The following is a 23,986-nucleotide window of genomic DNA, read 5'->3' as shown; positions in this document are numbered from 1 at the left end:
AATCTCACATCCGGTTCCGTTCCTCTGCCATCTTCATTTGACAACAACAAAATTAACAACAAAAACAAAAACAGTCTCGCATAAAAACATCAAGTGTTGCTGTGAAAGTGGGCAAAGCGCGGACGCAACAATTTTATATTTCATCGTGGCACATTTGTGGAGGTTTTAGTGCCATCCGTGTCGCTTTTTATTTGCGCCTGTCGGTCTTCGTGATCTGACAGATTGTTGATCGCCTGTACGTAAGGTATGTCAATCTTTTCTTTATTTTCCTCTAAATTGAAAGCTTTTTTAAACAAACACTACTTTTTCGTTTAAGTTTCTTGTAGAAAAATTGTGAGAAATTTTCGGTGGTGCCTCTTGCGTTTTGTTGAGTTAACTATGTTTTGATCAATAACCTAAGAAATTGCTAATACTTTGCATGAATAGCCCAATGACAGTTGTATCGGTATGCATTGCAGTATTGTTTTATCTTTGAATTACATCTTTTACAGGTTATTTATCGCCTAAAATGGTTAAACTTTATGCCATGAGTATTTTGTACAAAAATCCAAACAGTGCCGTTTGGTTAAAGGCTGCCTATGATCTGCAAACCTTTAGCTTTTTCCAACGTGGAAGTGTTCAGGAATTTATGGCATTTGTAAGCAAGACTATTGTTGAGCGGACCCAAACTGCAGCAAGGCAGTCTGTGAAAGAGGGAGGTGAGTCTAATCATTACTGATAGTAGAATGTATGCATCCTGAAGTATATCCACATAACAGGGTCATTCTATCTTTTGAGTCATATCAAGGCTCACTCTGTTTATGTTCCTAAGTGCACCCTTAACTGTTGTTTTTCAGAATATATGTGCCACGTTTATGTTCGAGGAGACAACCTGGCTGGAGTTATTATAAGTGATCATGAATATCCTCAAAGAGTATCCCATACTCTCTTAACTAAGGTACATGGAAGAGCATGGATATTCAATAGGGTTAACTTCAACACATTGTCATTCAAACTGTTATATGCACAGGTTTTGGATGAATTTGCCCAGAAATATCCTCCTCACGTATGGCCTACATCTTCAGAATCCAGCATTGCATTCAACCAGATCAACACATACCTGGCCAAATATCAAAATCCCCGAGAAGCTGATGCCATGACTAAAATTCAAGAAGAGTTAGATGAAACTAAAATTATCCTGGTAATAGATTTATTCCTGATTCTCTTTTCTAATATCATCTTTATTTGGTCATCATTTGTCTCACTTGTGTTATTAACATTACAGCACAGTACTATTGAGGCAGTTCTGGAAAGAGGAGAAAAATTAGATGACCTTGTTGCAAAGTCAGAGGGCCTAAGCATCCAGTCCAAAGCATTTTACAAGACTGCAAGGAAGACCAATTCATGCTGTAATTTTGGTTGATTGGGCTTGAATTTCAATCTAATTGATATGTTCAAATGATAAGCTGCAGAGCATTGTTAATTTGTTTGTGTCCAGTATTCATTATGTGTGATAAAGCAGGTTTCTATCAAAGCATGTCTAATTTGTTCACTTAGAAATACATTCCAGGCTTATTGTTCTTGTGGAGGTGTACTTGCATGTGGATAACTATTAATGGTCTTGGTGATCTCTTAAGTAACTTGACTGCAAGGTTTCCATATGGGAAAAGTGACCCACCAGCTTTACAGTTCTATTTGGACTCTTATTGAGTTTTAAGCTTTCTGAATGTTCTAGAACTTGAGTGTGTTATATATAAATTTTAAATAATCTTATTGTAAAATAATGACCTTAGCAGCATGTTATCCCAGGCTATGTGTACAACTTTATGTAAGGTTGGAATGCAATTGCCAAGTCATAGATTAAATTATTATTATTATTATAAAGAATCATCTGGAGGATGGTGTACTAAGTTATAATACATGAAATAAATTTTAAATACTGGCTCGAAAGAAGGTGTTTGGGTACCTTGCTTACAACCAGCTGGTTCTGCTCGGCCTGATGTATCCTTATCCTTTTAAGTGTCTTTTTAATTGGAGTCTGGGGGTTTCAATGTGGTTTTGATTTCCAGTGTGCTGTGTTGTATTTATGATCACTAAATTATATCAGTTTATAATTGAATTTGATTGATCAGGTAAGGGGGTATCAACCCTGCAATCTCTTAATTTCTGAGTTAAGTACGTAGCTACATCTGATTAGGGAATGAGAATGGAAGAACTCATCTAAATCTCATTTCACTTGTTAAAAGCAGCTAAAAGTATATATAATCTGGTCTATTTTAGGGTTGCTACTCCCTGCAGAAGAAAACCAATGTTCTGATACCATCTTTGCAATGGCTCCCTACCGGCTGTGACAAGAGCCTCCTAATTTGCACTAAATGACAACTTTTTGTATGGTCTCTGTTATAGTAAATTTCATTATTGTCACTACGACTGTTCCAAATTAGCTATGTATCTATTTTATTATTCTGTTGAAATTAAAATTATTTTTAAAGCTCTGTTTGTATTTATAAAGAACCATGGACTTTTATTTGAGATAGGTTATTAGCAGAACTCACAAGTAAATGATATCTACAGTGCTCGCTCCAAGTAATTTTCTGCTGCGCCTGATGTCACTAACTCAGTGTGATTTGCTACTGCCAGATTGCAAGGTGTTCCTCTCTTGGCCAAAACTTAAATAGTAATCTTAGGATTGGTCTGGCTATTATCTCTTTGTAATTTTGCCCTTGAACAGAATGCTTGTATCAGTTGAAATTGTCTTGTTTTCAAGATTGTTTATTTTATGGTGGTAGATGATAACTGTCACTGAATTGTACCTTGAACTTGGAGCCAATTCCTAAGCTCCTTTTAACACATATGTATATTAAACTGCATTAATTAAATTTGTCCACATTGAGACTGCCACATATCCAACATGTACTTATTTTTAAGAAATGCTTATGAAATTAAACAAGTGTTGGTGAAAATTGTGATGATTGCTACTTTTCCTGTACCACCCTTCTCATGTCCCCGCGAACTTTCACTTTCATAGTTTCCCGCCGCTAGGCCTCAATTTCCGTTTCCGTTCCTCAGCGCGGCGCATGGTCGTCGGTCGTCACGTTGGTTTATTGACTGAACACAACATATTTTGTACTCAGTTTGTTTCTTAGGAGTTGCTGCTATCTAAGGTGGCTGATTGCGTAAATTTTAGCACTATCTACCTGAAGCGCTTTTATGTTTTGAATGTCAATCAATCAATTGCTACTAGATATACAAGTTTTCCGTTCTTTTGCAGGTTATGGTGATTTGATTCTCTTATTTTCACCTGTCAAGCTACTGACATTTTTTCATCGGACCTTTCCTTAAGTGGACAATAATTTCTCCGATGGAAGGATATAAAATAGGAAGCCTTGGGGATTTAATATCCGGAAATTCCAATGGCCTTGCTAATACCAAGAAAATTATATTCAAGGAGTTAACTCCTCGACCAAAGAATAATACAAGGTTTGAAATTTAAACAATACTTGATTGAACTGCTCAAATCACGTTCAAAATGCTACTCATCTCTTTCTTTTTAGCTCTGATGAGCAGCCTAGTTCAAAGTTAAAAGGTAGTACATCCATCAACTTGTTAGCCCAGGTGGCCGACAACTGGAGCTATTTATTGTGTTGGCTTTTACATCAAAGTTATGTTTTGGAAATCAATTTAACACTGCAGACTGCTTGACAACTATTTAAGCAAGCTTCTCTGTTTTCATGTCACCTGGGCTACATTTTTCCTATGCACGAATTATAAATTTCTTCTAACATGTTATTCTTCCTTCCAAATTTATTACGTTTTTCTTTCTTCACAGGTAAATCTGATGTCTTTACTGAATTGAAGAAAGGTCTGAAGATCAAAGATAAAATCAGATCCACAATCTCAAGAAAACGGAAAGCAGAGATTGCTGGCGATGATGTGTCAGACACTGTTGGTGTGTCCTACAGCTTACACAATAGGTAAACCTTCCATTATATCTTGGGCAATGAATTACGTACTTGAGGCCTGCTGAAGTATAAATTCCTGTTGTCTTTTAACTTCAGTGAAGACTATGTTCCTCTTAATAATTCTGAAGAGCACTCCAAAGCTGGTGAAGATAATCCCCAGGATCAAGATACCTTTAAACGAAATGCTGCAAGAAGAGTCCACATTAAAAATAACACTCGTAAACATGTTGATAATTCAGAGAAGAATTCTAGGACAATATTTGTTGGCAATATTCCCTATGCTCACAGTGACAAAAAGAAACTCATTAAGTTCTTTTCAAAGTATGGTGAAGTGGAATCAGTCAGGATAAGATGTGCTCCACTGAATGATCCTCGTGTGTCTAAGAAGGTACTGAGGTTATTTGATTCTTTTATTGCTCATCACCTTTTCAAATCTTAAGATTTTTAACTAGTATTTAAATTAAAACCCCACAGGTCGCTGTGATCAAACATAAGTTTCATCCCGAACGATCAAGTATTAATGGTTATGTGGTGTTCAAGAACTCTGAGAATGCTGAATCAGCTTTGGAAGCAAATGGTTCTGTGTTTCATGATCATCACCTTCGTGTTGACAGTGCAAGTGCCAAACCACAAGTGGACCCTAAAAAGTGTGTCTTTTTAGGGAATGTTCCGTTTGGTAATTATTGCAAGTGACCTTTCCGCTCTGTATGGTATGTGGGTGAAGCACATTATCACACTGTTCCCTTTTGTTTCCTCATTTAGTTACCGAAGAGGAGGACTTGTGGCAATTGTTTGCTGAGTGTGGACCCATAGAAAGTGTGCGTATTGTCAGGGATCCTATAACTTCCGTGTCAAAAGGAATAGCGTTCGTGAACTTTACGGTAGGTCTTCTTACACATCTAGCCTGCAAAGCGTCATATAACTTTATATAATTTATAATTTTTTATTATTTAAATTTCAGACCTCAGATGCTGCTGAATTAGCTCTTCACCTCAATGGAAGCGTTTTAAAGAAAAGAACAATTTCTGTCACAAGAGCGAAACCCTCTGCAAAGTCCACTCTAGCAAAGCCTCTGTCAGCTAAACCTGTTCGCCATGTAGGTACCGATGCCAAGGCTAAACCGAAAATAAGTGCTAATGAAGAAAAAAGAATGGCAAAAAAAGCAAAAAGGAAAATGAGAAGAGAAGGAGAAGCAGCTCTTGGCATTCAACGCAAGAAAAAGAAGAAGAATGATGCCTCAGAAGAAATGGGAAAGCAAACTGTTGTGAAACCGAATGTTGGAGGCACAGAAACCGAAGAGGCCTCCAGTGGATCTGAAGTGAAAGAAGGAAAGAAAAATAAACATTTAAGATTCCAAGAACAATCTGAAGAGGCTTCCAATGAATCTAAAGGAAAAGAAGCAAAGAAAAATAAACATACAAGATTCCAGGGACAGACAGTTGAGGAATCCAAGAAGAAAAAGGTAAAAATTTAATTTTAATTTTGAACATCCTGTATGTTTTTCTGCTTTATTATTGATACTATTTTCTTTCTACCAGAGGAAAATTAACAAAGGCGCTCAAAGGAAGAAGAAGATTGCTCTGTTGCTCAGTGGAGGAAAGAAGAAAACTTAGCATTAAACTGTCACTCATTGCCACTGGATTTTTTTCCAAGAGCATAATAAATAAAAAAAACTGTTGACCAAGTAATTTACTTGAAAGACTTTGTATTTCTTTCACACATGCAATAGCCATGTTGTTTTCCCTCCTCGTCAAAGCTGCTCCTTCTCTTGGATGGCTCCGGATGGCTCTCCCTTTATTACATATCTTTATTTGGGTGTGGTACCAAATTTATCTGCTGCTAAGGGGCAGGCCTGCGCATCGTCATCTCGCGAGAACGACTCTCTTAATCTCCTGCTAACAGAACGATAAGGAGGATAAGGGGGGGAAAATTTAATAATATCCCTATGCCCTGCAGGTAGGCAACCAGCAACCAAGTTAGGCAATTTTTCATAGGCTCAGTATAGCAAACCTCTAACATTATACATTCCACTATAATCGCTCTTAAATGTAATCGTTTAAGAGCAAGGAAAAAAAGATAAAAACTCAAAATTGACAATTTTTTAAGAAATTCGTCACTTGGCTTTACAAAATGTCATACCATCTGAAGCCAAGTTTAAAATATGAAACACGCAACTCGTGAAGGTACGCAGTTCATGTTTTCCCCTAGGTTGGCAAGGAATAAGGCGGAGGTGGAGGAGGGAGGGTCCTTCAATGGCGAAAGGTATGTTTGTGCCACCTTATTTTCGCATTTTTGGCCTTTGTAGCGCAACATCTGGCACCTTTCCATGCCGTCTCCCCTTCTCTGTTGCTCAGTTTACCTATTTCCGCTCATAGTCGCGAGGTCTGACCCGGCTGAGGCCTGGAAATGCAGATTGTCCGTAGTGGCGTCCCCGTCACGTCGATCCATTTTTCTGCCTTCGTGACCCGCCCGCCCGCGCCACTAACCTCAATGGCGTCAAGTCTGTGGGGAGCAATTTGAATTTATCTTCCTTTTCTTTACTGACTTTGAAATGATGTATGAAATAAATGTTATTTTTCCTCGAACTTTTCACTTCTTTTCAAATTTACTCTGTTAAGTTGATCTTCATCAATGCTAATTTTGTAACATGTCTATTTGTTTAGATTGACGTTTATTTTGTTGTTGTTTTGATGATTTTGACAACTTTTTGTTGTTTGAATCTGTGGAGCTTACATAATAATTTCTGTTTTCTCTGTACAGACATGTTCGCCAAATCACAATGCACCTACTGCCAAGAAGACGTAACAGGACTACGTGTAAAATGCGTCGAGTGCACTGATTTTGAAATATGCCTTCAGGTAAGGCAGGACTTCAAAGTTGCTTTTTATTTATTCCTTTTACTTACCTTATGGAATAATTTTTTTTCCCTGATTTAGTGTTTTGCAGCAGGTGCTGAAATTGGACCACATAAAAATAATCACCCTTATCAATTTAAAGTGAGGATTAATCTGGTTTTTACACATTTATATGAACTATTTCAGTGTAAATAAATATTTTACCACTGACATGATTCTTTCAGGACTCAGGATCTGTCGGACTTAGTTTTGGTAAAAGTGGTTGGACAGCTAAAGAAGAACAGCACCTTCTTGATGCTATTGAGCAGTATGGGTTTGGAAACTGGGAAGATATTAGTCGTCACATTGAAACCAGAACTCCTGAAGGTACTTAAGAATTAATTTCAAAATTATTGTGCCTATTATCTGATATTTTTTACATTTTTAACATTTCTCTGCAATTTACCATTACTGTAGAAGCTAGAGAGGAGTACATTTCTCGCTATTTAGAGGGTAATGTTGGCAAAGCTACATGGACTTCAGCTGCCAGCTCGCGCCCTCTTTTAGCAGAAGTCTCACTCCCTGATGAAGGTCCGCTTGCTCCTGAACAAATTAACAAGTTACCACCATTGGACATTACTGCTGAAGAATGTGTTCAGTTGGGCTACATGCCTCTCAGGGATGATTATGAAAAGGTCTGTTGTATACAAATTGATGATTGTTATCTTTTTGGCTTGTCAGAATCTAAAGAAATTCTGTGTTCTGATTTTTCAGGAGTATGACAATGATGCTGAATCACTTGCTTCCCCACTATCAATTCACCCCACAGAAGATGATGAACTTGACATAGGTAGGTGAATGAGACATCACATAACACGCTTAAAATTTTTACTTCTTTAACAATTTTTACTTCTTTATCTTTCAGCACTGAAACTTGCTCAAGTGGATATGTATACTAGACGACTAAGAGAAAGGGCTAGACGCAAAAGAGTTGGCAGAGATTACCAGCTTGTGGCAAATTTCTTCCAGCCTACTACTCGCAAAGAGCGTCCTATTGTGAAAAAGAAGCTGACCCGAGAGGAGAGGTACACTTTCTTTTCATACTGAGTTATCTCATTGATTGCATTTTCTGCCATGTCTAATGTGTTTTTCAATGCGTTTTTCATAGGGAGTTCCAAGAGCACATGCGTGTTTTAACACAATTTCATTCATCTCAAGAACATGAGCAGTTCTTGTCAGGCATTCGACGCCAGCGTGAGCTTGAAGTTCGAATTAATGAGTTGATGAGATACCGTCGCCATGGAATTACTACAGTTGAGGAATGTCATCATTTTGAACAGCTCAGACAAGAAGCCAGGGATAAGCGCAGGAACTCGGTAAGCAATCAATTAATCATAAAAATTGTTAAATGGATGGGTCATATTTTTCAATTGAAAAATTACTACAATGTTTACTATTGACTAGGACAGCTGCAATGTGTCCCTCTCTCCTCTGTCAGCGCAGTCAAAAAGAAGGTTAGTTGGTTTTGATGGACTGTTTGTTGCAATTAAAGGTTGTTTGATTGCGTGTGATGTGGTGTGGTCTGACTTTATCAGAGTACTCAGGTTACATTACATCAAGATTCTTCTCCACTGATGTAAAGTAATAACCATGAATGTGTGTGTATGTTGTTACTTTGTAAGTCTTAGTCTTCCTGCTTTGTAGATAAATACTGAGTTATGCCTGGGTGTTTGTGCCTTCCAAGTCTTTATTAAGGTTTATGTCTGTGGGTAAGGTGGGTTAGAAAAGTACACCTATGTAGAGCTGACATTTTGACTTCAAAAAAATTAACATGAAATTCCTGTCAAATGTATATAGAGATCTGTGAACCCCAGGTGGATGTACCTTTCTTCACTTAAAATTTTCTTTCCCAACTTACCCCTGGTTTACGTTTGTAGCTGGTTGTCTCCAAATAGTCTTCTTTTTCTAATTATTTTTCATTGATTAATTTTGGAGTGGTCATAAAATGATTGGGAAATGCATGTTCCTGAATTCTATTATTTAGTCTTGAAGCATCAAGGTGAACTGATGAAATTTGAATGCTAACTTGCTGTTTTAGGAGACTTTCTGTACACTTTGTACTATAATTTTGATTCAATTAAACTTCACATTGCGTCTCATACTCATTTGAACTGCAACTCATGTGCTTGAATTCATACGTGCGGGAAACATGGGCTGAATGTGCCGGTGACTTGAAACATCTCCCTGACACATTCTTAACACAGGTCTATTCTGCATTACAGAGAAAAAGGCGGCTCATACTCAATCATAAAAAAATCAACATCTACGGGAAACGATCGCTGCTTGTTTCCCGTGAGTCCAGATAGCGGTGCCGAGGGTGGCGGGGACGCTGACGGCGACGACACCATGGCAGGGGACACTCCTCAGGACGTCGCGGCCCTCCCCGGCTACCCTTTGCTTTCCAAAGATGAGGCTAAGGTAAACTTGGTGCTCCACCATCATCCGTGGTCACACTTAGGTCATTGTCAGTGTTCATTGTTAATCCAACGGTCCGTGTTTCAGCTATGTTCATCATTAAATATTACACCTAATCAATATTATGGCGCTAAATACTCTCTTCTCGAGGTGGGTAGAGCAGGTTTTGATTGTCACTGGGTTGTTTTCTGGAGAGGCTTCTGTTGACACTGACCTTGATTTTTCTTCTTTGCAGATGCATGTCAACAAGGGTAGCAAGAGAGAAAATGGACCAACTCTATCTCAAACGTGTACTTTGGATGGGGAGCCATTGAAGCATATATTTAATTACATGGTAGAAAGTGGGTGGATAAGTGCAGGCTAGTTTACTTTCTCTCACTCTCTCTCTTCTTGCTTCCTTTCGGCAATATTTCACTGCCTAAATTTAGCAAGTGGAGAGAAAGTGTTCCAATCAAGAATGTTTGTATGCATTTTTAAAAATATTGTGATCAAGCTTTCAAGCACTTAAGTATCAGGGTCTGATCTGTACATTGTAACATCCTTCATAGTTTTTCCTCTCCCACGTTTGGTTAAATCAACTATAGCCTTATTAATTTATGGGATTTTGTGCTTTTAGATCTATTCTCCTAATCACACATGATACTTGTGTCTTATTTATCAAGGTCTGTTGTGTTGTTAATGGGTAGTTAGTACCCACCGCTTTCTGTTATTGAATTTGTTAATAGAATACCAAGATTTCTATGAAGGAAATTGGGTGATAGGCTTTTTGGCTGCAATGGCAGAATTTTTTTTTAATTGTTTAGAGCATTTTAGTAAAAAAGCGCGTACCTGAGCACTCACATAAATACCATGTAATGCCCTCATGATATCCTTATTGTAGCGTCATACCCTGCACAAAGATATATCTGATTGAGTGTGTTTATAGAGTGAATTTTAAAGTAAAGAAATATCAACTTTAGTCATTCTTTTTAATTAATATAATATATTTAATGTTGTAATTGATTTAAGGAAACTTACTTTCCTTGCAACTGTCAAGAGACTTTATCCTGATATAAATTTTCTGGAAAATGCCAATTGAAAACTTTATACAGGAAAGAAAAAAATTTGTGTGGAAGGGCAATATGAGACTTTATTCTGCAGAAACGAAATGATTGAAACTGTGTTCATAAACTTTTTTTGTACCAAACTTGTGTTATTCTTCCTTATCCTGACTCTTGGACAGTTTTTGCACGGAGAACATCCATGACATTTGGGCGTGAGGGACACTCTCATGGGAGGTCGTCTGTTCGGTTGAGGTACCCGCTCAAAATTCCACAGTTTCCCCAGCGTTGTTCAGTCTTCCCTCCCAAGTGGCCCGAGCGAGTACTTGGACTGGCTGGTCCGGCCCGGTCTGGTTGGTCTGGTCGTCCCCATGAGTCACCCTTTCCCGCCGTTCCTCGGAGGAGTGACCATAACGCCTGGATGCCGATAACGGGTGCCGGCCGGGCCGAACCGAAGGGACCAACAACACAATAGTAACGCGAATGCGCGCGCCTTCCGCGTGCCCGTGCCGCACGGCGTGCCACCAGCCCGTGCCTGGTGCGCGCTGCCCCGCTTGGCGCTTTGTACCGGGGACGCGACGACGGCCCCGGGAATCCCGTCCGCGTTCGCGCCGCCCGCGCACCGCGCCTGCAGACTCATTCCGAGAGTCGTTTTCGTCGCTGTCTCTCGCACACATGGGGCGTCCAGTACCGGTGCGGGAGAGACAGCGACGAAAACGACTTTCGGATTCGGTCAGAATCAGTCTACTGCCGCGCCGAGGGCCTGGCTGGGGCCATGGAGACCCTGGGCGTGTCGCGTACACGGGGCCCGTAAAGGCAAGGCTAAGGCTGCTGTTGAACACGAATAACGAATCGTCTCTGGAAGTCGTCCAACTGGTGTCGCGTCGCGCGAGTGCGCGATTAGGCCGGCCCCACAGCACCTGCCTTATGCTGTCGTCGCTCTGTCTCTCTCGCACTCGTGGGGCGTTCCGTAGGGGTGCGAGAGAGACAGCGCCGTTCGGAATCGGTCTGCTCAAGGCGGTACTTCACGGAGTTCAATTGGCTCCGCTGTGACCAAAAGGCGGCCCATTGTTTGGGCCCTGGGCACGTCGTCGTCGCGGGTTTGGGCAGCCCCTGACGTCATCGCGCCCGGCCGGCCCGGCCCGGCCGCTCCTTGAGGACGTCGAAGACCCCACCGAGGCCGCCAGGTCGACTGCCGTGTGGCCGTGCAGGTGCAGGGCGCGCCGCGAGCCATTGTCGCGGCGGGTGCGGATGCGCGGATGCGCGGATGCCTCCTTCCCAGGATAGGCGCCCCTGTCTCGCGAGTACGCCGGCCGCGTACGCGACGCGGTTTGGACATTTTGCGAAACGGCGCTGATGCTGCGCAAGGAATGTGGAAGGAAACTTGCCTCCTCCGAGAAGCGAGAGGCAGGCGGGGACAAGCCAAGCCGGCAAGGGTGACGAAAGAGCGGCCGCGTGGCGTCACAGCGTCACAGCGCGGGGCGCACAGCAGCGGCTTCGCGAACCCTGTCACGGCAACCAAAACCAAAACAATCACGCGCCCGCTTTTCCTCTCGCGATACCGACTTTTATCGTTTTCCCCGAAAAGAACGGCATCGGACGCAGGCAGCAGGCTTCGTGGGTCCCGGCCCGGTCGGTGTTCCGGGAGTCGTGGCGTGCGCAGGGGGAGGTTTGGGGGTCATGACTACCCCTCACCCTTTCCGCAGTAGTCAGCCGCCTGCGAGGTAGGCAAATTACGATGCATTCCGCCTGATGGTAGGCAGAAAGCGTCGCCTCCCTTTCAAAATTTCTGCGCACGCCTCTGTGCCTCGCGGTGGTGATTCCCTCAGGACCCGGACGCAGCCTCCTTGAGCCGCAGGACTTTCCGCGAGTCGTTCCAGCCGAGAGGGGGTTCCGGGAGTCGTTCCTGGAGGCAGCGCGCCTGGAACACGTCATGGTGCACTTGACCGCGCAAGACACACGACTTGCCGGTGTTCGCTCACATGTGGGCGCACACTGGAGGAGCCTCGGCATCGGATTTCGCTCAGCACCACGGCATACGATTTTCGTCCAACGCGCGTATTTTTTTTTCCAGAGCGAGAAGTACCCCCGGGACGAAAACACACTCACTGCGAAAACAAGCGGGAGTCGTGTCCGTCGCGAAGTGCCGAGCAGTGCCGAGTCAGCCCCGCAGGTGGCGAGGGGGAGGAGGGGGAGGGGGGGGGGGTGAAAAGAGGAGAAAAGAAGAGCAGACGGGCGGTGCAAAAGGGGCGATGAATGGCGCGAGGGGCGCGAGGCGGCGGCGTCGGAGGCGTTCCCCCGGAACAAGAAGGAAGCCCAGCGCCACGACAGCACGCCGTCAAGCCGGCCAGGCCGGCCACCGGGCAGAACCTGAAAGACCCCGGCAGGCCGGCAGGTGAAACCGAAACGCCCTTTTCCCTCGGCGGCCGGCTCGGCTGCGCTCGGCGCCGCTTCGGGCGCCCCCGTCCCACTCGGCTCCGGCTCGGGAACGCGTTCTGTGAGCGCGGGGCGCGGGGTGGGGCAGGGCCCTCGCGGGGCCGGGCCGCGGGAAACTCCTCTGGTGCGGAGCGTGGCGGGTAAGAGCGTAGTTGTTGCTGAATCGCGCCGTCCGCGCCGACCGCCGTCAGTCAGTAGTGCCTCCGCCGTGACTGCAGCAGGACCCCGACTGGACCGAGCTGCTGCCAGAGTGAACGCCGCACCACACCGCAGTGCACCGCGTCGACATCATGAAGTCCCCGAGCACGGAAGGTAAGCCGGCACCTGTTGGACGCCGTGCCCCACGCCGTGCCCCACGCCGGCGTCCGGTCGAACAGCCAAGTGCAGTCGCAGCGGAACTTGACTTTTTAGTGCATAGTGCCCCCGCGAAGCCGCGGAGCTGGACAGTTCCGCCGCCGGCCCTGCTGGCGCGCAGGCCGTTGCGCCGTGTCATAACCGGGAGGAGCTCCTGTAGGTCACGCTCGAGCTCGTCGTCGTGGAGCGTCGCCAGAAGGATCGTGCGTGTTTGCCGCGGAGTGTGACGCGAGGCGCGCTGCCCGACCGACTGCCCTCGCAAAGACGTTTTGACTTTGCCTCTGGAGGCGAACACCGGGCGGGGGGCCGTACCCAAACACAAGACCCATGATCGCAACCTCCCGACCCAGCCCTACCCAACGTACGCCCCTCTTACATCGCGCAAGGCCTACTGTCTTTTGGAGCACGGCCCCGCAATGTTTTTCTCCGAGTCGTTTGCTGCTGTACACTCAAGCCCGACTCAAGCGCACGCCAGCCGCGTTCGCCCCGCATGGCGGCCATGGCAGCCATGCCGCAGGTGCGCGCGTGCACTTTTGCACCTGAATCACACGAGACCGGTCATGGCCTTAGCTCTGGACTCCCTCGTGTTTCTGGACCGGCTCGCTGTCTAGCTGCCTGACAGCATGGCTGACAGGCCGACCGCCTGATAGCGCGCGCCACGGTGGCCTTGATGCCCTTTGGCTAGCCTTTGGCGTGTCGTTGGCCTCCCATGCTTGCGACCTTCGCCGGCTCCTCGGCCGGCTCCGTGTTCGATCCCCGGCAGGGCGGCGGCGCTTTTGGATTTTGTTTTTTGTCGCGCCGTCGCCGGGCCGCTGGCAGGAACACCATGCGAGTGCTGTTGAATGGGCGGCTCGGTTAGGCGGTTAGGCTCGGTGCGTGCCGGCCCGGCTGAGACTCAGAGACCGAGAAAGCGTCGGGGGGCGGCGGAGCTCGCGGAGGGGGGAACTCGGAGCCTCAGTCCGGCGTTACGTCACACCCACACCTCCGCCGTGCACTCACACTCACGCACACACACTCACTCAGGCCGAGCGAGGGCGCAGGTGACGGCAGCAGGGCGCACGGCGGCGGCGCACGGCCGTGGCGGCGGCGGCTCACAAGACTCTTTCTTGAGATCCGGCACGATGAGGATTCGACCCCGCGCCGGCCGGGAAATTCTCTGCTCTCGTTGGCGAGGCTCTCGCTGGGGCTTCCCCCGTGTCGCTACACCGTGTCGCTACACCGTGCACTGGGCCAAGGCCAGGCCGGCCCAGGCTTGGCCCAGGCTTTCCTCCTTTCCCTTTTCGACTCGAAATTCCCGGCCGCCTTCCTGCTCGCCGTGTTCATGGCGCGCTGGCCAGGGCAGCCAGGGCAGCCAGGGCTGGCGGCGCCCCGGCGGGAAGTCCGACCCGCACAGCCCCGTCGCGTGCCAGAAGACCGGCGCTGGCGGCCAAACCTCTAGACGCGTATTGAGCTCCTGAGTCGCTAAACAGGACTCGAACCGAACGCGTGACCCCACCAACTGATTGCTCTCCGAACGAGGAATCCATTGGTGGATTTACACGATCGGTTCGAGTCCTGTTTAGCGACTCTGGAGCTCAAAACGCGTCTAGAGTTTTGGCCGCCTCCACCGTTCTTCTGGCCCACTGTGCGTCGGGCGGCAAAGCCAAACCTCCCGAAAGTCTTCCCTGTTTTTTCGTCGCCGGATGACTGCTGTGTCCACAGGCCGCACGCAACGTGTCCTCGATCGGCGGCCCGAAATAGAACTCCGATTCGGGATTCTTTTGTCGGATGGCTGCTTTTCGGGGTGATTGCGATAGCGTTGCACCGCGGTGCACAGTGCGTGCCGCCTGACTCACGCAGGCCTTGCCAGGCCTTGCAGTGTGGCATCGAGACGTGACATCACACCGGTCACGCCCGCAACCCGACCGGCCGGCTAGTCCGGTCGGTGACGTCCCACAACCTGTTCCAGTTTCGGGGGGGCTGGAGTGGCCTGGAGTCCTACAGTGGCCCAGTCGCCCAGTCTTGCCGCGGCCGCCCCAAACACATTCACATTGGGCACATGCCCACAGACAGACACGCATTCACATCGAGGTTGGGTGCGTGCGCAGTCGGCCGTGGCGCGGTGGACGAGGGCCACCCGCGCTGGCGGTCGGTAGAGCTGGCGGCAAGCGGCGGCGGCCGGTGCCACTGAGATTAGGAAAACCCGGCGAGCATCCGCGACCTGGTCACGGCCGGAGGCGTGGACCTCGGCTCGGTGCACGGCGTCGTGGACGGAGAAGGGGGAGGCCGGCGACGTGCGGGACGCTATCACGCGCCAGGGGTGGCCAGGACTGCCACCCTCGGCCCCTCCATGGAGTCCCCGCGCGCGCCCGCCGCACCTGCACGCCGTCGGCCAGGCCGTCGGCCAGGCCCGCCACCCGCGGGGCGCCCCCAGCCCCCGAGGCCTACTCCGGAGCACGCCAGGCGGACTTCGGAATGTGCAACAGATAAGAAAAGGCACTGCTGCGGCACACGGCGGGCTGGTTGGGCTTGTCTGTCCCGCATCCGATTTTTTGCCCGCTCTTCCCGTTTCCGCCTGTATTTCTGCCGCTTTCGCCGCGTGCCGGAGTGTCGGGCGGGGAGGAGAGGGATGGAGGTTCATCGGAGCGCGCGCCGCGGCGGCCTGGAGCTTGCCCGCCTGCGAGGTAGGCCGCGCGCTGCGTTCGGCGCAGCGCTGTGCGCCGGGCCTGCCTACCCCGCTCGCCGGCAGGCGCTCCAAGGCCTGGGCAGCCTCGGCCTGCGCTCGGAACGCCGTTTCCTCCTCCGTGTAGTTTCTTCTCAAAACGCCGGCGGTTTTCCCGGGTCGTTGCATCACGCGTGGAGGACACCAGGTAGAGATGGACACCCCAACTCGGCGGGCTCGCCGTCGTGCCGCCCTGGGCGCGGCCGTGGCGGCGCGTGGCGGCGCGTGGCGTGGGAGGGAGGGAGAGGCACGGGGCGTTGCGCAAGGACTGCATTGTGGCGGCGGCCAGGGCGGCGACGCGGCGCGGCACGCCGAAGGCCGGACTCGACCGTCGGGACATCCAGCGCCGGAGTTGGACGCATCCCCATATCTTCCGAGCCGCAGCGGTAGATGCAGCCCTGCTGCTCCCAGTTCCGGGACGGCTGAGCCGATGGGGGTGCCGGCACAGTGGAAACGCGATCCGCGAACTACTGGATCGCTTTCTCTGGCAGTGCAGAGCCTCTGGGGTGGTGCGGGGCCCACCGCGTCGTCGGCCGGACTAGAGACCGGCAGAAGAGAGTCCACGGTGTGCGTGTTCAGTTCGCGGGACGCCCCGCCCGACCCCGCCCCGCCCCGCCCCGTCAGTCGTACGCGAGTGCGCGTCCTGGGTGACGTCACCGAGTACCCGTCAGACGTGTTGTCGGAGAGGCTCCTATCGGCCGGGAATGCCACGCCTTCTCACCTCAGTTCTGTTTTTTTTTTTTTTTTCAAAATTACCGACACCTTCGAGAAAAGACTCGAAACGTTGTGTACTTCACCGCCTCCTCGACGTGCTAAAGCTAAAGCTAGCACAGCGCCACACACCGCGGTCGACCCACCACGGTGGGTTCAAACGGACGCACAGGAAGCGGGGCGGCCGCGCCGGTGGACCTGCTGCAGAGCGATCCCGCTCTTTTGTCGCTCTGTCTCTCTCGCACCCCCAACGGCACGCTGCATGAGTGCGAGAGAGAGAGAGAGAGAGAGAGAGAGAGAGAGAGAGAGAGAGAGAGAGAGAGAGAGAGAGAGAGAGAGAGAGAGAGAGAGAGAGAGAGAGATGAAAGCATTGTTTGGGATCAGTGTGCTGACGCCGACATCGAAATGGGGAACCAGGCCAATTAGATGCCCCATCCCATCCAGAGCAGCGTTCGTCCCGTGGCGTCCGGCAGGCCCATTCAAAACCGCGCTTCGTCGCGCAACACAGTGGGCCAGAAGACCGGTGGAGGCGGCCACAACTCAAAACTCTAGACGCGTTTTGAGCTCCAGAGTCGCTAAACAGGACTTGAACCGGACGTGTGACCCCACCTATGGATTGCTCTCCGAACGGGGAATCCATTGGTGGGGTCACAAGTTTGGTTCGAGGCCCATTTAGCGACTCCTGAGCTCAAATCACGTCTAGAATTTTGGCCGCCTCCACCGGTCTCCTGGCCCTGCGCTGCGCTGTCTCTCACGCACTCATGTGACGTGCCGTGTGCCGCATTGGTGCGGAGGAGACAGACAGAGGGAAAAGGCGAAAGCACATTGTTCGGAGTGAGCTTCCGACGCGATGGCGGGGCTTGCAGTGGGGCTTGCAGTGTGGCGTGGGCAGTGCCGGCAGTGCCGGGGAAGCGCGCTGAACCGAGCACACCTGCCGCAGGCATTGGCAGTGATATGGCGACCATGGCGGCGCACGCCGCGCTAGGCTGCGCTGCAGGACTGATTCCGAGAGTCGTTTTCGTCGCTCTGTTTCTCTCGACCCACACGGGGCGCCCCATGAGTGCGAGAGAGACAGAGCGACGAAAGCGACTCTCGGAATGAGTCTGGTGGCATCGAGGCGAGGCGCCGCCGATCGGTGCGGCCCGCGGCCCGGCCGGCTCGCTTGGCGTGCTGGTGAGCCCACCGCGACCTAACCCTCATGCACGCCGGTGTGGTGTGGCAGCGCGCTGGGCGAGGCGACGCTAGAGTCGCGACGATGGCGGCCACCCGCATGGCGGCAGGCGCCGCTCGGTGCGACAGACTTCCGCGTCGGCCCTGAGGCACGCCGTCAACAAGGACCCGAAAAAAACGGATCGCGTTTTCAAAATGTCGGGCCGCCGACGCGGGCCTCGTGCACATCGCCATACCTCGAGGCGCATGGCAGCCAATGGCAGCGCAGCGCTGGCCGCGTCGGCATTGCAAATTATTGGCGACGTGCAACGTGCACGCCGGGACAAATCGTGATGGAGATCGCCGATTAACTGGACGGCCAGCAGCAGCAACATCAAGAGCGACAACAAGAGCAAAAGTCCGAGACCATCCTGTACGTGTCTCGCCCCGTCGACCCTGGCACTGGCAGCCGCAGGCAGCAGGGCAGGGCATTATACGCAGCACTCCTTTCTCGCCGTCGCTCGGGGAATTCCGGGACGTCCAGGACGTCCAGGACACCCAGCACACTGAGTGTCGTTTTCGTCGCTCTGTCTCGCTCGCATTCATGGGGCGTCCCGTATGGGTGCGAGAGAGACAGAGCGACGAAAACGACTCTCGGAATGAGTCTGCAGCCAGGCACCTCGCCGCGTTTCTAGAGCCTCTCGAACGGCCGGCCGGTGGATCTCACTCTGTGTGAGTGTGCCTTTGTGCGTGTGTGCGCCGTGCATATTAGCACACTGTGGCCCAGACCCCAGACGGACAAAAAGCCGAGAGCGCGGTGCTCGCGCGGTGCTCGGCGCGGGGCGGGCGACAGCCTTGTCACGGTGAGGAGGCTCGAGGTGCGTTCACCCTGAGACTCTCTGTCTCCGTCGGACTGCCCGCGCCGGCCAGCCTGCTCAAGCGGGAGCGACGGAGACAGGAAGCGGATTGTCCCCGAACGCGCAACGCGCCTCAGCGGTATGCCAACAGCCGAGCCAACAGCTCCACCCGGCGCGGCGCGCGGCGCGCCCTGCTGCACCGCGCCTCTCCTGGCCGAGGTCAAGGCTTTCGTCAAGGCGGAGAGGCAGACGCGCGGATAATACGGACTTACCGCGCCGAGGACTCGAAGAGGCACCGCACAGTGGGCCAGGAGACCGGTGGAGGCGGCCAGAATTCTAGACGGATTTTGAGCTCCAAACTCGCTGGGACTCGAACCGAACGTGTGACCCCACCAATGGATTCAGGCTCGGACTGGCCCCCAAAAGGCCCCGGCGGATAAGAGCGCAAAAGGCCCCCGATCATCATTGTTTTTACCCTTCATGACCAACTTTGTGAGGCTACCGCTCCCAAACTAGTTGCGGTCAATAACCTTCCCGTACAGGACATGAAAGAGTAGGGTCTTAAGAATTCTAGGGCGTCGAGGGAGGCCTTTTACGGTAACTAGATTGGACACAGTGGCCGCCCAAAGTCAGCAAAATCAGCAAATTTCCTAGATTCGACCACTTTTTGGCCAACTTTGGTCCCAAAATCGTTGCGGTCAAAGGCAAAATCGTTGTGGTCAACGTCTTCCCGATACAGGGCATGAAAGAGTAGAGTCTTAAGAATGCAAGGGCGTCGAGGGAGGCCTTTTACGGTAACTAGATTGGACACAGTGGCCGCCCAAAGTCAGCAAAATCAGCAAATTTCCTAGATTCGACCACTTTTTGGCCAACTTTGGTCCCAAAATCGTTGCGGTCAAAGGCAAAATCGTTGTGGTCAACGTCTTCCCGATACAGGGCATGAAAGAGTAGGGTCTTAAGAACACTGGGACGTCGAGGGAGGCCGTTGGTCGCAACTAGATCGGACGCAGTGGCCGCCCAAATTCAGCAAAAACGGCTACTTTCTGAGATTCAATCACTTTTTGACCAACTTTGTGACGTTACTGGTCCTAAACCCGAAGGCCCCGGCAGACTTTACTGCCTGTCTGCCCTGGCCAGTCCGAGCCTGAATGGATTCCTCGTTCGGGCGACTCTGGGCTTAAAACGCGTCTAGAGTTGTGGCCGCCTCCACCGGTCTTCTGATCCACTGTGGGCTGCAGGCCGTGGCGCCCGCGCCACTTGTTTTTCGCGTGGATCGTCGAAGGCCGGGAAAGGCAAAGCGCGAGAGCGGGGCCTCGGCGGGGCCCGCATCGCCCGCGGCTGATCAACAACCCCCTTCGCCCTCCCCCACCCCACCCCGGTGTTCATTCATTCCGATCTACGCCCCCGCGAGTCCTTGCGGACCCAACGCCTCCGCGTTTTATGAATGGCGCCCCTCCCTGCCCCGCCGCACCCCGCCTCGCCCCGTCCCGCCCTACGCCCACACAAGCCCCGAAGCGGGGGCCCTTTTGCCCGGAACGGGAGCCTGTGAAGCCCGGGGATCAATTTATTTTGCCGGGTTGGCGTTCCATTCCAAGCTGCTGCTGCAGACTGATTCCGAGAGTCGTTTTCGTCGCGCTGTCTCTCTCGCACTTATGGCCCGTTCCGTATAGGTGCGAGAGAGACAGGGTGACCATTCAGCTCTCGGAATGAGTGTGCTGCTGCCGGTTCCCCCGAGGCCGCGTCGCCGCGTCACGTTGAGATTGAGGCTGGCCAATCGCGATCGTCCCTTTCGAAGTGCCGCCAAAATGGGCCACTCTAATTGGCCCGCCCACGGCAGTCTGTCTATCGCACTCATGGGGCATCCCGAATAGTGCGAGAGAGACAGAGCGACGAAAACGACTCTCGGAATGAGTCTGCTGGAAGCCTCGGCTCGATTAATAACCCCTTCCGTCTTCCTCTTCTCCTCAGGTGGATGGCTGCCCTTGGCAGTGGTGGCGCTGTGCGTGGTGAGCGCCGCGGTCGCCGCCCCGCAGCAGGCGCCCTCGCCGGCCGCGCTGGCGCCCCCGAAGGAGCCCGCCAAGGCGCTGTGCGTGGACGAGGAGGCCATGACGCAGGGCATCAACGCTCGCCAGGTGAGTCGAGTCGACGGTGGCAGGTTCGGGGTTCGCCCGAGTCCTCAGTGTGCTTGTCGAGTCATCGCCTCACAGTGGACCAACAACAGTGAAGGTGGCCAAAATTCTAGACGCATTTCGAGCTCCAGACTCGCTAAATGGGACTCGAACCAAACGTGTGACTCCACCAATGGATTCCCCGTTCGAAGAGCAATCCATAGGTGGGGTCACACGTTCGAATCGAGTCCTGTTTAGCGACTCTGGAGCTCAAAACGCGTCTAGAGTTTTGGCCGCCTCCACCGGTCTTCTGACCCACTGTGCGTGGAGCCTGGAGCTGACGCTGACCTGCTTCCTCCCTCAGGCGCTCTCGGAGGGCCAGCGCGCCTTCTCCGTGAACCTGCTGCGCCACCTGGCCGCCACCTCGGAGGGCAACCTGTTCGTGTCGCCGCACTCCATCTACCAGGCGCTGCTGCTGGCGTACTTCACGGCGGCCGGCCACACGGAGCAGTCCGTGAAGCGCGTGCTGCAGCTCCCCGACGGCCTGGGCAAGATGGCCACGCTGTACGCCTACAAGTTCGACGAGAAGACGCTGGAGCAGCGCGCCCTCAACTCGTCCAGCTATGAGCTGAGCTCCGCCAACCGCCTGTTCATCGACAAGTCCCAGAGCGTGCGCGAGTGCCTGGCCGCCATCCTGCAGGACGCCGAGCTGAAGGTGATGGACTTCGCCAGCGACCCGGCCGCGGCCCGCGCCTCCATCAACCAGTGGGTGGAGAACGTCACCAAGGGACACATCCGGGACCTCATCCCGGAGGACGGCGTCCACGAGAACACCAAGCTTATCCTTGTAAGTGCGCTACGAATTTGTCGCGGATTCAAGCGCGGCGTGGTGCTGTCTGCGGTCGAATATTAATGTGTTTATTTTTTCTTTCAGGCGAACGCTGCCTATTTCAAGGGCCTGTGGCAGTCCCAGTTCCCCGCCGAGAACACCCACGCCGAGGTGTTCCACATCTCCTCTGACAAGCGTTCCATCGTCAACATGATGAAGCAGAAAGGCAGCTTCAACTACAGTAAGCAGTCGCTTTCAGTGCCGGGCTGGGAGTCGGGAGGGAGGGCTTTTCGAATCTGTCGATAAAAAGGGTCGGAGAGGAGAAAGCGAAGCGCGGCAAAACACGGACGGGGCGACAGGGCTCGACGTCGCGACGACGTCAGTAGCTACTGTGACACTCTGATAGCGCTGGCCACGCCGCCCGGTGCGATATCTTGCCCGCAGTGGGGGGTGGGCTGCTTCTGGGTCCCCATGGCCGCCCCTGGGTGCCACTGGGTGCCCATGTCTCGGGGAAGTGCCCTTGAGGGACCTTGCATTGCAGTGGCAAGCGAAGTCCAAGGCGGGTCATGGCGCCTGGCGAGTAGGCAGTCCCGAATGCACTCCTGTCCGGCGGGACTGCCTATTCCCTGTCTGTAAGGCGTCCTGAGAGCCCTCAAGTGTGGAACCAAACTAACGCAGATCTCCCTCCCCTCCCCCTTGCAGAGGTCTCCGAGCAGCTCGGCGCGCACGTGCTGGAGCTGCCCTACAAGGGCCACGACGTGTCCATGTACATCCTGCTGCCGCCCTTCGTCAAGGGCATGGGCGTGGAGGGCACCGCCGGCGTGTCCAACGGCGTCGACGGCATCCTGGGCGCGCTCACCCCCGACGTCGTCCTGGACCTGGTTGACGACCAGCTCATGCCCCGGCAGGTGGAGGTGGCCATCCCGACCTTCAAGGTGGAGCAGTCCGCCGACCTCGTCCAGGTAGGAGTAGGAGCCACTCGCTGCCATTGCCTATTGCACGCACTTTGACGCCACCGAGGCGCGACTCTGACTGTCCTGCCTCTGTGCCCCCAGACCCTGGAAGCGCTGGGCGTCGGCGACCTGTTCAAGCCCACGGCCAACCTGACCAGCCTGACCGGCCAGCCCGGCATCCTGTTCGACCGCATCATGCACAAGGCCAAGATCGAGGTGGACGAGCAGGGCACCAAGGCGGCGGGGGCCACGGCCTTGTTCGCGTTCCGATCCTCGCGGCCGCTCACGCCCATCCAGTTCATCTGCAACCACCCGTTCGTCTACATGCTGTACGACAAGGGCCAGAAGACGGTCCTCTTCGCCGGCGTGTACCGGACGCCCAAGGCCTGAGCACGTCGTTGTGCGAGCGTATGTGTGTGTGAACTGAGACGCGCGAACATCAAGCTGGATGAAAGCGAACGAGACTGGGAGAGGCGGAGAAGAAACGAGCACTTCTTCAGTTCGCCCCGTCTGTCGTGCAGAGCGCAGCCAAGCGCAGCGTGCAGTAGGGCGATTGCTTCATTGAGACTGTTGGTCTGTCGGTGCGCCTACCATACAGCAACTAAAACGCTGGACGTCATGTCCCAGTCGAAACACTTTCTAGACGACTGTGATTCTAAGTCAAATTTGTGGAATCCCCTCCCATTGTAGTCCTGACGTTAGCGTGGGTCTTGTGTTTAGTTATTGGGTTACCAAAGGTGGTGCCTGGCGATGGTGGCCAACTACTGGATCCAGAGCCAGAGGAGTTTCTACGTTCCTTCAGTTAAGTAAAGTTGTAAGAAATCTACAGCAGCAAGGCATCTTTTGCCACCTAAGATAGAGAACTTCTCTAAGTGACAAAGGGGAGTTCTTTTAATATTTTTATGGTTATTATTATGATTGAGGGTCTGTGTACACGAGCTAGTTTGCTGATTAGCAAGACATCTGTCCATCCTGGTGAATTAGTGTACTCTCATTTTTCTTTAGGAAGCTTGAATTTCTTAAGCTTCTATACACTTATGACATTGTATTTATTTCTATAATTCGGTGAAGAAAATTTTCTCAGCAGATTTTTTTATACATTTTCTTCAGTCAGCATTGTACTTATTATTGTTTATTTTCCCTGTGTCTAAAAGGGCAGAAAGATGAAGTTGTATATTTTTTGTTGAATTTGTTAAGTTTATACTGCTAAATTATTGGTTTTACAGATCAAGGTGGAATCTCCTGTAGTCTGTTGGTGCCTCCTGTGAGAGGCAATTTTAGAATTGTTGACATGTCATCATGGATTGAATTGTTTTCACTGTGGTCATGTCTCATGGATGTTCTTCAAGTAAGATCTCTCTTATCCAGGAACTATAACAACACAGCAAAATATTTAATTTATTTATGAAATTGAAAATAAAAATTAAAGTATTTATCATCGTCTGACTACATCTTCTCACGTCAAATCCTGGCTGTGCCGTAGTAGCCAAGTCTCCTGTGGCCAAGTCTGTCAGTGCAGACCAAGGCAGATTTAATGTGATGGAATAAGCAGCCCAAGCTGCCCCTGCTGTACGTACTAATATTGCTCTTGTTGAAAA

At 51.3% G+C, this 23,986-nt stretch overlaps 4 protein-coding genes across 10 annotated transcripts; all 4 read left to right on the top strand.

Moving 5' to 3' along the window:
- Positions 1-45: 45 nt before the first annotated feature.
- LOC117644105 (synaptobrevin homolog YKT6) lies at positions 46-2,884 on the top strand. Its single transcript, XM_034383318.1, has 5 exons — positions 46-244; positions 492-698; positions 837-937; positions 1,010-1,180; positions 1,265-2,884. The coding sequence occupies exons 2-5, from the start codon at positions 509-511 to the stop codon at positions 1,400-1,402; spliced, it is 600 nt and encodes a 199-aa protein (XP_034239209.1). The 5' UTR covers positions 46-244; positions 492-508; the 3' UTR covers positions 1,403-2,884.
- A 112-nt stretch (positions 2,885-2,996) lies between these two features.
- Positions 2,997-5,633, top strand: LOC117644102 (nucleolar protein 12). Its single transcript, XM_034383316.1, has 9 exons — positions 2,997-3,143; positions 3,251-3,459; positions 3,534-3,565; positions 3,809-3,953; positions 4,038-4,329; positions 4,416-4,617; positions 4,704-4,822; positions 4,903-5,403; positions 5,480-5,633. The coding sequence occupies exons 2-9, from the start codon at positions 3,341-3,343 to the stop codon at positions 5,552-5,554; spliced, it is 1,485 nt and encodes a 494-aa protein (XP_034239207.1). The 5' UTR covers positions 2,997-3,143; positions 3,251-3,340; the 3' UTR covers positions 5,555-5,633.
- Positions 5,634-6,123: 490 nt separating this feature from the next.
- Positions 6,124-10,436, top strand: LOC117644101 (transcriptional adapter 2-beta). 7 transcript variants are annotated; one of them, XM_034383311.1, is made up of 12 exons: positions 6,124-6,203; positions 6,702-6,799; positions 6,878-6,937; positions 7,021-7,162; positions 7,253-7,470; positions 7,550-7,625; positions 7,701-7,860; positions 7,944-8,151; positions 8,240-8,289; positions 9,058-9,253; positions 9,338-9,400; positions 9,486-10,436. In XM_034383311.1, exons 1-12 carry the CDS (start codon positions 6,194-6,196, stop codon positions 9,612-9,614), a joined length of 1,410 nt encoding a protein of 469 aa, XP_034239202.1. In that variant the 5' UTR covers positions 6,124-6,193; the 3' UTR covers positions 9,615-10,436. The 7 variants fall into 7 exon arrangements, 6 of the variants coding, with proteins under 6 accessions (XP_034239202.1, XP_034239200.1, XP_034239206.1 ...); XM_034383309.1 differs by lacking the exon at positions 6,124-6,203 and adding an exon at positions 6,317-6,441; XM_034383315.1 differs by lacking the exon at positions 6,124-6,203 and adding an exon at positions 6,317-6,445.
- Positions 10,437-12,885: 2,449 nt separating this feature from the next.
- Positions 12,886-23,828, top strand: LOC117643394 (serine protease inhibitor 88Ea-like). Its single transcript, XM_034382260.1, has 6 exons — positions 12,886-13,038; positions 20,467-20,630; positions 20,971-21,453; positions 21,541-21,676; positions 22,138-22,397; positions 22,491-23,828. The coding sequence occupies exons 1-6, from the start codon at positions 13,017-13,019 to the stop codon at positions 22,776-22,778; spliced, it is 1,353 nt and encodes a 450-aa protein (XP_034238151.1). The 5' UTR covers positions 12,886-13,016; the 3' UTR covers positions 22,779-23,828.
- The last annotated feature ends 158 nt before the right edge of the window (positions 23,829-23,986 follow it).

Source organism: Thrips palmi, unplaced genomic scaffold (genome assembly GCF_012932325.1).
Source record: "Thrips palmi isolate BJ-2018 unplaced genomic scaffold, TpBJ-2018v1 HiC_scaffold_17, whole genome shotgun sequence".
NCBI classification, from domain to species: Eukaryota; Metazoa; Arthropoda; class Insecta; order Thysanoptera; family Thripidae; genus Thrips; species Thrips palmi.
Note: the sequence above shows the minus strand (reverse complement) of the source record. Positions and strands in the feature narration are given on the sequence as shown.

Coding starts and splice junctions, on each gene's coding strand:
- LOC117644105 (XM_034383318.1), top strand. CDS start 509: ATGGTTAAACTTTATGCCATGAGTATTTTGTACAAAAATCCAAACAGT. Junction 699..836: donor GCAGTCTGTGAAAGAGGGAG/GTGAGTCTAATC, acceptor GTTGTTTTTCAG/AATATATGTGCCACGTTTAT. Junction 938..1,009: donor CCCATACTCTCTTAACTAAG/GTACATGGAAGA, acceptor TTATATGCACAG/GTTTTGGATGAATTTGCCCA.
- LOC117643394 (XM_034382260.1), top strand. CDS start 13,017: ATGAAGTCCCCGAGCACGGAAG. Junction 20,631..20,970: donor AGGGCATCAACGCTCGCCAG/GTGAGTCGAGTC, acceptor TTCCTCCCTCAG/GCGCTCTCGGAGGGCCAGCG. Junction 21,454..21,540: donor AGAACACCAAGCTTATCCTT/GTAAGTGCGCTA, acceptor TTTTTCTTTCAG/GCGAACGCTGCCTATTTCAA.
- LOC117644102 (XM_034383316.1), top strand. CDS start 3,341: ATGGAAGGATATAAAATAGGAAGCCTTGGGGATTTAATATCCGGAAAT. Junction 3,566..3,808: donor GCCTAGTTCAAAGTTAAAAG/GTAGTACATCCA, acceptor CTTTCTTCACAG/GTAAATCTGATGTCTTTACT. Junction 4,618..4,703: donor TTTAGGGAATGTTCCGTTTG/GTAATTATTGCA, acceptor TTCCTCATTTAG/TTACCGAAGAGGAGGACTTG.
- LOC117644101 (XM_034383309.1), top strand. CDS start 6,348: ATGCAGATTGTCCGTAGTGGCGTCCCCGTCACGTCGATCCATTTTTCT. Junction 6,938..7,020: donor ATCACCCTTATCAATTTAAA/GTGAGGATTAAT, acceptor TGATTCTTTCAG/GACTCAGGATCTGTCGGACT. Junction 7,471..7,549: donor TCAGGGATGATTATGAAAAG/GTCTGTTGTATA, acceptor CTGATTTTTCAG/GAGTATGACAATGATGCTGA.